Below are 15,383 nucleotides of genomic sequence, written 5' to 3'. Positions count from 1 at the left end.
TCTACTATTGTTAATAAACTACACGGGAAGGTTGGTGATTATAAGTTTGGTATTATTCGGCAAGCTGTTAAACCTATTATTGTGGAACTTTGTTCCCAGATGAAAATTGCCAGAGCCACAACAAATCCCAAAAAGCCACATGGCTACCAGCAGCTCCGTAAGCAATGGCACCTTGGCAAGGCTGGCAATTCTGAGGGGCATAGAAGAAGAAAAAAACATTCAAAGTATTCCAAAAAGAATTCCCAGTCTTCCCAAGAAAAACCAAAAAGAAAACATTACAAAACAAAACCATACAAACAAACAAAAAAATTTTCTAAAGACAGAAATTATTTATTACAATTGTAACCAGGAAGGCCACACAGCGCCAAGTTGTCCAGAGAAAAAGAAAGACAAATCAAAGAAGAAACTACAGTATAAGAACAAGAAAGGGAAGGTTAACTTCTTTGATTTACCCAGCAGCGGTGATGAAATTTTATCCTCTGATTCTGAATCAGAGAATGATTTGAATTTTGTATATTCAGAAGAATCATCAGATGTAGAATTCTGCAGAGATCATCATTGTACAAAATGTATAGATTGTGATTGTAGTGATTCTGATGTCTGTAATTGTAATGCAGTCAGAATGATGAAGTCTAACTATGATGAAACCAGCAGAAATATTTTTACACAAATGATGGCAGCCACTGATCAGCAAATGAAGAATATGTACAAATCCCTGCTGACAGAACATTTCAAACAGACACCCTCCGGTTCAAAAAACTCTTCTAATAAAGGGTATGTGCCTCCTGCTACTCTATTCTCAGTAGAAGCTTTGACTCGGCAGTTTAGAAATGAAGATTTTGGTGAAGATCTGCCACAAACATTGCCTAGCGTCCATCAGGGAATTAAAGCACTGAGAAAGACTATAAAAGAAAATAGAAGACTGTGCATTGAAAATCACAATGAACTGAGCATAAGATTAATGAATGCACAAGCAGCCACAGCCTCAACTTCACAAGGTCCTGAGCTATCAAGAAAGACAGAAAATTGGACATCTCATACAAATCCTGTTGTGACACAAATGCAGTAGCGTGATTGTTCAGAAGAAGAAGAAGAGAAAGATAGCACAGATTTTGGATGCAATATCATGAACCGGGATGTCATGTATTATGTCAAAATGAAAGTAAAAATTGGAAACCAGTATGAATATTGGAAAGTGCTTATGGATACTGGTTCCAGGTTAAATATTGTTAGTAACACTGTGGTCAACATGCATCATCGAAGACCAACTGTCTGCCCCAGAGTTACTACAGCAAGTGGCGACATTGCCACTAAACATGAACCAGAAATAGATGTTTTCTTGACAAAGAAAATTTGCGTACATCTACTCTGCCCAGTGGTTCCAGGAATGGATTGTGCCATGTATCTTGGAACACCTTTCTTACAGAATTTTGAGAATCACGGAGCTAAGCTTGACATGAGCAGTCAAAGGTATGGATATTTTGTTAGCTTAGAAAATAAAGAAATTTTCTTTCATTTCAACAATTCCAATTCACCTAATAGATTAAAGAGACTTGAATGAATGGAAAATCTCTTAGAAAAGATGGAAATAAAGAAAGAAATATTGAAAGTTGAAGAGCATCTGGACAATGGAAAATATGCTAAAGAGATAGCAGACCTCACTGCTAAATTTAAGGAATGTTGTTCAGATGACCCGAATGCCTTTTGGCATATTCACAAGCAGGAAGTAGAACTTCCCCTCAAAAAGGATTTCAGTGGAAAGTTGAGGAGATCAAAAGCAGTAGCCATGAATGCAGAACAAATGAAATTATGTAGAAAAGAAATCCGAAATTTCCTGAAGAAATGACTCATCAGAAAAAGTAAGAGCCCCATTTCCTGTTTTGCATTTTATGTAAATAAACATGCTGAGATCCCCAGAAGTAAGCCAAAATTGGTTGTGAACTATAAATCTTTGAACAACATTCTTGACTATGATGCATACCCTCTGCCTAAACATTCCTCCATACTTGCCCAAATTTCAAAATCAAAAGTATTTTCCAAATTTTATCTGAAATCTGGTTTCTGGCAAGTAGGAATTAAAGAAGAAGATAAATGGAAAATAGCATTCTCTGTGCATGAAGGTCATTATGAATGGAACATCATGCCATTCGGATTAATCAACGCCCCTTCAGCCTTTCAGAGGATAATGGACAAGACTTTTGAAGGAATGGAAGAGTTCCTAAAAAAGTATATTGATGATTTACTGATTCATTCTGAAAATATTGTTGACCATATTAAACATCTGAAATATTTCTGCGCAGGGTCAAAGAAATGGGCATAGTATTATCAAAATCCAAAATGAAGTTATTCAGGCCAATGATAGACTTTTTGGGTTACAACATACAGCATGGATCTTATACTGTAATTCAAAGAAGTCTAAATTTTGTTGATCACTTCCCTGATGAGATAAAAGACAAGACTCAATTACAGAGATTTTTGGGAAGTTTGAACTATATCTCTAAATTTCTGAAGCATTGTGCACAGGAACGGAAAACCTTGAACCAGAGACTCCAGAAAGCTTCAATTTCATGGAATGATGACTGCACCCAGGCAGTCAAGAGGATAAAAGAAAAAGTCAGAAATATACAACCACTCTCCCCTATCAGAGAAGAATGGGAAAAGATAATAATGACAGATATTAGTCATGAAGGCTGGGGAGCAGTTCTGTGCCAAAATAACCCTAGCAACAAGACTGAAACTGAAATATGCCAATACGCATCTGGTCTTTGGGCCAAAAATCAAATGAACTAGTCCAGTCTTAAAAATGAACTCCGAGTAGTCTGTTTGGGTATAGAAAAATTTAGAGATTTTGTTATTTACACAAAATTTACTGTTAGAACAGATTGTCAAGCTTTGAAATATGCCATTCTCAAGTGTGACTTTGAAGATGCTGCTATGGTCAGATGGGTTATGCAGCTCAGTCAGTATAACTTTGACATCGAGTTTGTTAAAGGAGACAAGAATAGTTTTGCTGACATGCTAAGTAGAGAATTCTTGTCTGAACATTCCATAATGAATTTACGATGTGATTTCATTAGAAGAACTGAAAACTCCGTTGAGGTTGAAACTTCTTCAGGATGGATTTCATATGATCTAGACAAAATATTGTTAGATCATGATGATGATTGGCGCCCTATCAAGGAAATCAGGTATAGAACAAGTATTCCATTCCTCTAGACAGATCCTCATCAGGATGAAATAAATGATGAAGCCTTAGAAGCTCTAGACTACCTGAGGCATATTGGAAGCATAGCTTATAGGCTTGAAAGAGACAATGAAGATGATAATCGAATCACAAGTTGCCATATAACATTCAAAAGATTTGATAATCATCTTAACAGAGCAAATTATGATCAAGACCGCCAGCAGGAAGCCTTTTATGCAGGGATGAATCTTCAGAATTTTTCCACTAACCTATTTTATTCCTTGCAGTTTTCTTTTTTATTCGAAGGTGTTCCAGTTGAAGATATGGAAGAAGACGATCCGCTCCCGGATTGGTTTATGGAATGGTGGAAAAGATATGGCTTATCACCACTCATCTTGAAGCCATACTCTTTCACTTTATTGAAAATCTCAGGATTTAGCCCCCAGAGCATGCTCGTGACTGAAGTCCTTTATAAATCAATCAAAGATCTTGTGGAGTTGGACAGTACAGATTTTCTTAATGGAGTCAGTCTCTGTCAACAAATTGCATCCTGCTCAAGCCCCAGCTCCACCGCATTATGTAATTGACCAAGCAGTGTTGGATTCAATCAAAAGACTATTCTCACAGCCAGGACCTTCTCAACCTTTCAGTTCAGTCTGTGACCACCCACACTGCTCAAAGACATTTTGTCAGTTCTCCTCAGAACCTCCTACACTGCATGGTGAATCTTCAGATAGGCACAGAATCAATATGATCAGATTTATTCCTCCCTCTCACTCATCTGAAGAAAGTTATAAACATGTTTCATTTTTTAATCCTCAGGACGAATTACTTGTACATATCGTTTCTGGTTCTTCCTCCTATGGTCTTGGCTATGTCGGTCATTTTTCTATTCCAGCATATAGGAAAAATCCAATAGATAAAATACCAAAGCATGTTGAAATCCCTTCCGATTCAAAAATAATTGCTTTTCTGAAGATCTTTAAAGGAATTGGCCCATATGATCCAAAAGACCCATGGAAAAAGAAAATGTTCAACTGGGATATGTTTACCCATGAAAAGGAACATTTATACCTTCAACAAGTGAGACTTCTGGAAAAAGAAGATTGACCTGCCTTCAACAGACAGAATGTTGAAAAATGGAAAGAATTGATGAAGGCAGAAAACCAATGGATATCATTTTATGAATGGTATTATCCTTCTGCAAATATAATAGAACAATCCTTGGAAATGCAATTTAGAAATCAAGCTAAGCGAAAAAGAATCAAGGACCAAGAAAGATTTGTAGAAGAAAAATTGCAAGAAAATCATGTAGTAATTCCTCCGCCTCTGAAAGCCCCAGTTTTTCATCCAAAGACTCAGAGTACAATGTTTAAGCCCAATATTCCGAGAACTTTGATCTCTGTCAGGTCAGAAGGAGAAGAATTATTAAGAAAAGTTTGTTCTCAGCTCCATGTAAATATGATAAGCACTGGGATTCCAAATAAACATAAGTGGGAACTCCTTGATGGTTCCATTTTAGAAACTGATACAGAATTTCCGCCTTGGAGGAATTTTGTAATAAGAGGTCAAGATGGAAAATTGTAAAAATTACTTCCATCTCATTCTGACGATCCCTCGCTGGTTGCAAAAGATTCAATTGTTGCTACCAACTGGACCAATTTAGCTTTCTCCAGTGTTGAAAAAATTTTCAGATCTAGATTTGAAAAAGTAGAAACTGCTAATTCAGAGATGAAGCTAATGCTTGAACGAATCTTGCAAAAACAAGATTACAACACGGTTTGTTTGAATAGCAGTGTTACTACTTTGGCAGAAAATGACAAGACTCTTGCTCAGAGCCTTGATAAATTGTCCCTACAGACAGAGAAGAAGATCCATGAAGCCGCGTCAACCCATGGATGGGAAATTGTTAAGATCAGCACTTCTCTGGATATTGTAAAAAAACAAGTTTGGGAAGTATCTCAAGGAGTAGATTCCCTGGAAAAGAAGCCTAGGATAGAAGAATACAAGTTAGTAACCTTATTTTCAGAACCTAAGACTTCTGTTCCATATTCTATTACTCCTTCAGTGAAAAGCCTCATAAGAACTCCCAGTTCCATAACCTTTCCACCACCCAATTCAACTCACCCATATTCCCTTTTTGTTAATCCCAGTTTCTTCAGCCCCACTCTTGTCTCTGAAAAACTAAAAGAAACTGAAAAAGGTAATATCTCAAGTTTCATGTTCGAAGATTCATCCTCTAAAGATGAAGAGGAAAAGGAAGATTTTGATACAAGCCTTCATAAGATTGATGTTGAACCAGAAATAAAATATCTTGAAGCCTATATCAATAGTTTCTCTATAGAAGACAAAGAGCAGTTTGGCATTAAACCTAATGGAGATGAAAATCAAGTTAATGCTACCTCTTCCAGGTCCCGATGGGAAACTACCTGGAATCCTGCTCCTGATCGCAGAGACCTTATGAAATCTGAATATCATAAGGATTGGTCTGCCAATTCTACATATTCATGGAATATTGACAATTGCACTGAAGTAGAAATCATGTCGGTTTTACATTCCATGCTTGTTTGCTACAGGACCTATCTTGCAAATGATATAGGTCCCATTAATGCCACTAGAAGAATAATTGGAGGATTTGAGGGTACTTTAGATTCTTGGCTAAACGCTGAAATTTTGAAAGAGCCACACCTTTTTCCTGATTGGGAAAGAGCTGTTGTCCTAAATGAAGATGGTACCACTCATATTGACCCTGTTACACACATGCCTGTTAGTAACATGATAGGGAAACTCCTATATGGCATTACAATCAACTTCATTGGTTTTTCTCAAATAACCAATGACATCACCACTATTACTCTGCTTGCCATGAAGTTACATAATATGCAGCATTTTCAGGAATATTTCAATGAATTCCTTCACAGGTTACACATTCTGAATTCAGATCTTATTCTTGAACCTAAATGGAAGGAAATCTTTGTAGCTTCTCTTCCCCAATGGGTTTCTTTTGCTATTGTTAATAAATTACCAGGGAAAGTCGGGGATTATAAATTTGGTATCATCCGGCAAGTTGTTAAATCCATCATTTTCGAACTTTGTTCTCAAATGAAAATTGCTAGAGCAGCTACAAATCTTAAAAAGCCACATGGCGATCAACAGCTCTGTAAAAAAATGGCACCTTGGCAAGGCTGGCAATTCTGAGGGGCATAGAAGACGGAAAAAACATTCAAAGTTTTCCAAAAAGAATTCCCAGTCTTCCCAAGAAAAACCAAAAAAAAAACATTACAAAACAAAACCATACAAACAAACAAAAATGTTTTCTAAAGACAGAAATTATTTGTTACAATTGTAACCAGAAAGGCCACACATCTCCAAATTGTCCAGAGAAAAAGAAAGACAAATCAAAGAAGAAACTACAGTATAAGAACAAGAAATGGAAGGTTAACTTCTTTGATCTACCCAGCAGCTGTGATGAAATTTTATCCTCTGATTCTAAATTAGATAATGATTTGAATTTTGTATATTTAGAAGAATCATCAGATGTAGAATTCTGCAGAGATCCTCATTGTACAAAATGTAGAGATTGTGATTGTAGTGATCCAGATGTCTGTAATTGTAATGCAGTCAGAATGATGAAGTCTGACTATGATGAAACCATCAGAAATATTTTTACAAAGATTATGGCAGCTACTGATCAGCAAATGAAGAATATGTACAAATCCCTGCTGACAGAACATTTGAAACAGACACCCTCTGGTTCAAAGAACTCTCCTAATAAAGCGTATGTGCCTCCTGCTACTTTCTTCTCAGTATAAGCCATGACTCGACAGTTTAGAAATGAAGATTTTGGTGAAGACGTGCCACAAACATTGCCTAGTGTCCACCAGGCAATTAAAGAACTAAGGAAAACAATAAAAGATAATAGGAGAATGTGCATAGAAAACTATAATGAATTCAGACTAATGAACGCACAAGCAGCCATGGCTTCAATTTCACAAGGTCCTGAACTATCAGGAAAAACAGAGGATTGAAATGCAGTCAGAATGATGAAGTCTGACTATGATGAAACCAGCAGAAATATTTTTACAAAGATTATGGCAGCTACTGATCAACAAATGAAGAATATGTACAAATCCCTGCTGACAGAACATTTGAAACAGACACCCTCTGGTTCAAAGAACTCTCCTAATAAAGCGTATGTGCCTCCTGCTACTTTCTTCTCAGTATAAGCCTTGACTCGACAGTTTAGAAATGAAGATTTTGGTGAAGACCTGCCACAAACATTGCCTAGTGTCCACCAGGCAATTAAAGAACTAAGGAAGACAATAAAAGATAATAGGAGAATGTGCATAGAAAACTATAATGAATTGAGCATAAGACTAATGAACGCACAAGCAGCCATGGCTTCAATTTCACAAGGTCCTGAACTATCAGGAATAACAGAGGATTGGACATCTCATACAAATCCTGCCACGACAGAAAACCAGCAGCATGATATTTCAGAAGAAGAAGAAGAGAAAAACAGGACAAATTTTGGATGCAATATTATGCAGCGAGATGTCATGTATTGTGTCAAGATGAAGGTAAAGATTGGAAACCAATATGAGTATTGGAAAGTTCTTATGGATACTGGTTCTAGATTGAATATTGTCAGTGATACTGTGGTAAGTATGCATCATAGGAGACCTACAGCCTGCCCCAGAGTCACTACTGCAAGTTGTGATATTGCCACTAAATATGAAACAGAGATAGATGTTTTCTTAACTGAGAAAATGGTGTACATATAGTCTGCCCAGTGGTACCAGGAATGGATTGTGATATGTATCTTGGTACTCCATTCTTCAAGAATTTTGAGAAGCACGGCGCTAAGCTTGACACGAGCAATCAAAGGTATGGATATTTTGTCAGCTTAGGAAACAGAGAAATCTTTTTTCCATTCATTAATTCCAATTCACCTAATAGACTGAAGAGACTTGAAAGAATGGAAAATTTATTAGCAAAGATGGAAATGAAGAAGGAAATACTGAATACTGAAGAACATTAGGACAATGGGAAATATGCTACAGAGATAGCAGACCGTTGTTCAGATGACCCGAATGCCTTTTGGCATATTCATAAGCAGGAAGTAGAACTTCCTCTCAAAAAGGATTTCAGTGGAAAATTAAGGAGATCAAAAGTAGTGGCCATGAATGCAGAGCAAATGAAATTATGCAAAGATGAAATCAAGGATCTCCTAAAGAAATGACTCATCAGGAAAAGCAAAAGTCTTATTTCTTGTTTCGCATTTTATATAAATAAGCATGCTGAGATCGCCAGAGGAAAGCCAAGGTTAGTTGTGAACTATAAACCTTTGAATAGTATACTTGATTATGATGCATATCCCTTACCCAAGCCTTCCTCCATACTTGCTCAAATATCAAAGTCAAAAACCTTCTCCAAATTTGATTTGAAATCTGGTTTCTGGCAAGTAGGAATCAAAGAAGAGGATAAGTGGAAGACCGAATTCTCTGTACCTGAAGGACATTATGAATGGAACATTATGTCATTTGGATTGATAAATGCTCCTTCAGCCTTTCAGAAAATAATGGATGAGACTTTTAAAGGAATGGAAGAATTCCTGAAAAAGAATATTGATGATTTATTGATTCATTCTGATAATATCGCTGACCACATTAAACATTTGAAGATTTTCCTATGCATGGTCAAAGAAATGGGAATAGTACTATCAGAATCCAAGATGAAGTTGTTTAGGCCAATAATAGACTTTTTGGGTTACAACATACAGTGTGGGTCTTATACTGCAATTGAAAGAAGACTAAATTTTGTTGATCACTTCCCTGATAAAATAAAAGATAATACTCAATTACAGAGATTTTTGGGAAATCTGAATTATATCTCCAAGTTTCTGAAGCATTGTGCACAGGAAAGAAAATTATTGAATCAGATACTTCAAAAAATTCCAATTTCATGGAATGATGACTGCACCCAGGGAGTCAAGACGATAAAAGAAAAATTCAGAAATATACAGCCACTCTCCCCTATCAGAGAAGAATGGGAAAAGATAATAACGACAGATGCTAGTCATGAAGGCTAGGGAGCAGTATTGTGCCAAAAGAACCCTAGTAGCAAAACTGAAACTGAAGTATGCCAATATGCATCTAGTTTATGGGGCAAAAATCAAATGAACTGGTCTAGTCTTAAGAAAGAACTCAGAGCAGTACGTTTGGGTAGAGCAAAATTTAGAGAACTTGTTATTTACACAAAATTTAATGTCATAACAGATTATCAAGCTCTGAAATATGCCATTAACAAATGTGACTTTGAAGACGTTCCTATGGTCAGATGGGTTATGCAGCTCAGCCAGTATAACTTTGACATCGAATTTGTCAAAGGAGACAAGAATAGTTTTGCTGATATGTTAAGTAGAGAATTCTTGTCTGAACATTCCATAATGAATTTACGATGTGATTACATTAGAAGAACTGAAAACTACGTTGAAGTTGAAACTTCCTCATGATGGATTTCATATGATCTAGACAAAAGATTGTTAGATCATGATGATGATTGGCGCCCTATCAAGGAAATCAGGTATAGAACAGATATTCGATTCCTCTAGACAAATCCTCATTAAGACGAAATGAATGATGAAGCCTTAGAAGCTCTGGACTACCTAAGGCATATTGGAAGCATCGCTTATAGGCTTGAAAGAGACAATGAAGAGGATAATCGAATCACAAGTTGCCATATAACATTCAGAAGATTTGATAATAATCTTAACAGAGCAAATTATGATTAAGACCACCAGCAGGAAGCCTTTTATGTAGGGATGAATCTTCAGAATTTTTCCACTAACCTATTTTATTCCTTGCAGTTTTCTTTTTTATTCAAAGGTGTTCCAGTTGAAGATATGGAAGAAGACGATCCGCTCCCGGATTAGTTTATGGAATGGAGGGAAAGATATGGCTTATCACCACTCATCTTGAAGCCATACTCTTTCACTTTATTGAAAGTCCCAGGATTTAGCCCCCAAAGCATGCTCGTGACTGAAGTACTTTATAAATCAATCAAAGATCTTGTGGAGTTGGACAGTACAGATTTTCTGAATGGAGTCAGGAAGTGTGGCCATGTCCGTTGGTTCGTAATGAATCATTACAAGGTAAGGACCATTATTCCAAGCAGGAGTTATGATGAGTTCCATGAACAAATTGACCCGAATCAAAATCCGTTCATGAACCTGAACTATCTGGACCTACCTGACCCACATAGTACAACAGCCTGGGAATCAGAGAAAGAGGTTTGGGTGCAGTACTATACAAATTACATGATCGAGAGATGGAATTATCAGTACTATACCCATCCACAAATTGATTACTACACCTTTTGAGTGTCGTCTTTCCAACCGACGTTGGTGTTGGACGAGCTTTCGTGGATTCCCTCGTACTGGCAATATCCACAGTGTAATCTTTGTAGCAGTATTGAGATTTGCATATCTCATCTTTAAGTCTTTTCATAAGCTTTCGTGGGTTCCCTTGGCCTGGAATCTCCACTTTGTAGTACCAATTATCGAGTCCAGTAAGATAGATTCGGTCTCCATATGCCTCTAGCTATCCGTAAAAGGAGAAGGGACGAAATAACATGGGACAGACAGACCATGCCCAAATCTAGCTTTCGGTGATTTGGTTAGATTTGATTAGCATTTTGCTTTTGAGTCATCAGTCTGTACAGAGGTCTTGTACGGATGTTTATTCCCTTCCAGCTCTATAAATAAAACTAGGCTGCGAAGTAAGACTCATTCGGGAGTTCTGGTCATTCGAGTTTTGTAAAACTTAGTCTAAGTCTAGAGTCAAGAATTCTCTCCTGCTCTGCATCTGCGGACTTCAAGTCTGATCTGCTTGCAACACGCGAGAAATCTCATAGGTTGGTCCAAATATTTTAGACTCAGCCTGCTTGTATGCCAGGTAGCCTCTGGATGCCTAACGTTAGACATTGCAGAATATTGGGATCATCGAGAGCAACAGAAAAATCAGGAAAAACATCGCACTGAATCGGACCATTAGAGAGGCTGGTCTCGATTCCTCCTATCATGGCTTGTGTGAAGGTAGTCCATCGATTATCAAATAGGGCTGAGAAAACAAAGGCTTTTTGTCTTTTCCTGTGTAAGGCATTCAATCCTATCCTCACCATCCCGAGATGGGCATTCTGGTATCCTGATTTCAAAGCAGCTTTGACATGTTTCTGCTCAAGGAGCGGGATAGTCATCATAGTATTCAGACTTAATTCAGTCTTGAATGATTTCATTAATATATGGATGCAGATATTACATAAGAAAATCTCTTTCCTCAGATTGACTACTGCAGCATTTAGTAGATATGAGTTAGCCGAAGCATAACAGATCCACAGGCTACCTGGCATACAAGCAGGCTGAATCTAAAAGATTTGGACCAACCTATGAGATTTCTCGCGTGTTGCAAGCAGATCAGACTTCAAGTCCGCAGATGCAGAGCAGGATAGAATTCTCGACTCTAGACTTAGACTAAGTTTTACAAAACGCGAATGACCAGAACTCCCGAATGAGTCTTTCTTCACAGCGACGTCTTTTTATAGAGCTGGAAGGGAACAAACATCCGTGAATGGTCATTATACAGACTAATGGCTCAAAAGAAAAGATAATGTATTGACATCTTCAAGCTAGATTCGGGCATGATAGAAATGTCTCATGTTATCTCGTCCCTTCTCCTTTTACGGATAGCCAGAGGAATATGGGGACCGAATCTATCTTCCTGGACTCGATAATTGGTACTACAAAGTGGAGATTCCAGGCCAAGGGAACCCACAAAAGCTTATGAAAAGACTTAAAGATGAGATATGCAAATCTCAATACTGCTACAAAGATTACACTGTAGATATTGCCAGTACGAGAGAATCCACGAAAGCTCATCCAACACCAACGTCGATTGGAGAGACGACACTCAAATGGTGGAGTAATCAATTTGTGGATGGGTATAGTACTGATAATTCCATCTCTCGATCATGTAATTTGTATAATACTGCACCCAGACCTCTTTCTCTGATTCCCAAGCTGTTGTACTCTGTGGGTCAGGTAGGTCCAGATAGTTCAGGTTCATGAACGGATTTTGATTCGGGTCAATTTGTTCATGGAACTCATCAAAACTCCTGCTTGGAATAATGGTCCTTGCCTTGTAATGATTCATTACGAACCAACGGACATGGCCGCACCTCCTGACTCCATTCAGAAAATCTGTACTGTCCAACTCCACAAGATCTTTGATTGATTTATAAAGGACTTCAGTCACGAGCATGCTCTGGGGGCTAAATCATGGGATTTTCAATAAAGTGAAAAAATATGGCTTCAATATGAATGGTGATAAGCCATATCTTTCCCACCATTCAATAAACCAATCTGAGAGCGGATCGTCTTCTTCCATATCTTCAACTGGAACACCTTTGAATAAAAAAGAAAACTGCAAGGAATAAAATAGGTTAGTGGAAAAATTCTGAAGATTCATCCCTGCATAAAAGGCTTCCTGCTGGTGGTCTTGATCATAATTTGCTCTATTAAGATGATTATCAAATCTTCTGAATGTTATATGGCAACTTGTGATTCGATTATCATCTTCATTGTCTCTTTGAAGCCTATAAGCTATGCTTCCGATATGCCTCAAGTAGTATAAAGTTGCTAGTGCTTCATCATTCATTTCATCCTGATGGGGATCTGTCCAGAAGAATGGAATACTTGTCCTATACCTGATTTCTTTGATAGGGCGCCAATTATCATCATGATCTAACAATCTTTTGTCTAGATCATATGAAATCCATCCCGAGGAGGTTTCAATTTCAACAGAGTTTTCATTTCTTCTGATGAAATTACATCTTAATTCCATTATTGAATGTTCAGACAAGAATTCTCTACTTAGCATGTCAGCAAAACTATTCTTGTCTCCTTTAACAAACTCGGTATTTCAAAGTCACACTTGTGAATGGCATATTTCAAAGCTTGACAATCTATTCTAACAGTAAATTTTGTGTAAATAACAAAATCTCTAAATTTTTCTATACCCAAAAACACTGCTCCGAGTTCTTTTTTAAGACTGGACCAGTTCATTTGATTTTTGGCCCAAAGACCAGATGCATATTAATATATTTCAGTTTCAGTCTTGCTGCTAGAGTTCTTTTGGCACAGAACTCCTCCCCAGCTTGCATGACTAGCATCTATCATTATTATATTTTCCCATTCTTCTCTGATAGGAGAGAGTGGCTGTATATTTCTGACTTTTTCTTTTATCCTCTTACTGCCTGGGTGCAGTCATCATTCCATGAAATTGGAATTTTCTGAAATCTCTGATTCAATAATTTTCTTTCTTGTGCACAATGCTTCAGAAACTTGGAGATGTAATTCAGACTTCCCAAAAATCTCTGTAATAGAATCTTATCTTTTATTTCATCAGGGAAGTGATCAACAAAATTTAGACTTCTTTGAATCATAGTATAAGACCCATACTGTATGTTGTAACCCAAAAAGTCTATTATTGGCCTAAACAACTTCATCTTGGATTCTGATAGTACTATTCCCATTTCTTTCACCTTGCGTAGGAAAATCTTCAAATGTTTAATGTGGTCAGCAATATTATCAGAATGAATCAATAAATCATCAATATACTTTTTCAGAAATTCCTTCATTCCTTCAAAAGTCTCATCCATTATTCTCTGAAAGGCTGAAGAAGCATTTATCAATCCAAATGGCATAATGTTCCATTCATAATGTCCTTCAGGTACAGAGAATGCGATCTTCCACTTATCCTCTTCTTTGATTCCTACTTGCCAGAAACCAGATTTCAAATCAAATTTGGAGAAGATTTTTGACTTTGATATTTAGGGAAGTATGGAGGAAGGCTTGGGTAAAGGATATGCATCATAATCAAGTACACTATTCAAAAGTTTATAGTTCACAATTAACCTTGGCTTTCCTCTGGCGATCTCAGCATGTTTATTTACATAAAATGCAAAACAAGCAATAGGACTCTTGCTTTTCCTGATGAGTCCTTTCTTTAGGACATCCCTGATTTCATCTTTGCATAATTTCATTTGCTCTGCATTCATGGCCACTGCTTTTGATTTCCTTAATTTTCCACTGATATCCTTTTTGAGAGGAAGTTCTACTTCCTGCTTATGAATATGCCAAAAGGCATTCGGGTCATCGGAACAACACTCTTTAAATTCCGCAGTGAGGTCTGCTATCTCTGTAGCATATTTCCCATTGTCCAAATGTATTTTAGTCTTCAGTATTTCCTTCTTCATTTCCATCTTTGTTAATAAATTTTCCATTCTTTCAAGTCACTTCAGTCTATTAGGTGAATTGGAATTAATGAATGGAAAAAAGATTTCTCTATTTCCTAAGTTGACAAAATATCCATACCTTTGACTGCTCGTGTCAAGCTTAGCGCCGTGCTTCTCAAAATTCTTGAAGAATGGAGTACTCAAATACATAGCACAATCCATTCCTGGTACCACTAGGCAGACTATATGTACACCAATTTTCTCAGTTAAGAAAACATCTATCTCTGCTTCATATTTAGTGGCAATATCACCACTTGCAGTAATGACTCTGGGGCAAGCTGTAGGTCTCCTATGATGCATGCTTACCACAGTATCACTGACAATATTCAATCTAGAACCAGTATCCATAAAAACTTTCCAATACTCATATTGGTCTCCAATCTTTACCTTCATCTTGACACAATACATGACATCTCGCTGCATGATATTGCATACAAAATCTGTCATGTCTTTCTCTTCTTCTTCTTCTGAAATATCATGATGTTGGTTTTCTGTCGTGACAGGATTTGTATGAGATGTCCAATTCTCTGTTTTTCCTAATAGTTCAAGACCTTGTGAAATTGAAGTCATCATTGCTTGTGCATTCATTAGTCTTATGCTCAATTCATTATGGTTTTATATGCACATTCTCCTATTCTCTTTTATTGTCTTCCTTAGTTCTTTAATTCCCTGATGGACACTAGGCAATGTTTGTGACAGGTCTTCACCAAAATCTTCATTTCTAAACTGTCGAGTCAATGCTTCTACTGAGAAGAAGGTAGCAGGAGGCACATACCCTTTATTAGGAGAGTTCTTTGAACCAGAGGGTGTATGTTTCAAATGTTCTGTCAGCAGGGATTTGTACATA

General features: G+C 37.1%; 1 protein-coding gene across 1 annotated transcript; it reads right to left on the bottom strand.

Moving 5' to 3' along the window:
- Positions 1-14,071: 14,071 nt before the first annotated feature.
- On the bottom strand, positions 14,072-14,503 carry LOC149150265 (uncharacterized). Its single transcript, XM_089442748.1, has one exon. The coding sequence runs from the start codon at positions 14,501-14,503 to the stop codon at positions 14,072-14,074; it is 432 nt and encodes a 143-aa protein (XP_089298874.1).
- Between the last annotated feature and the right edge of the window lie 880 nt (positions 14,504-15,383).

Source organism: Pinus tabuliformis, chromosome 9, assembly GCF_031772625.1.
Source record: "Pinus tabuliformis cultivar Carrire ecotype Pingquan chromosome 9, CPIR1, whole genome shotgun sequence".
In the NCBI taxonomy this organism is placed as follows: Eukaryota; Viridiplantae; Streptophyta; class Pinopsida; order Pinales; family Pinaceae; genus Pinus; species Pinus tabuliformis.
Note: the sequence above shows the minus strand (reverse complement) of the source record. Positions and strands in the feature narration are given on the sequence as shown.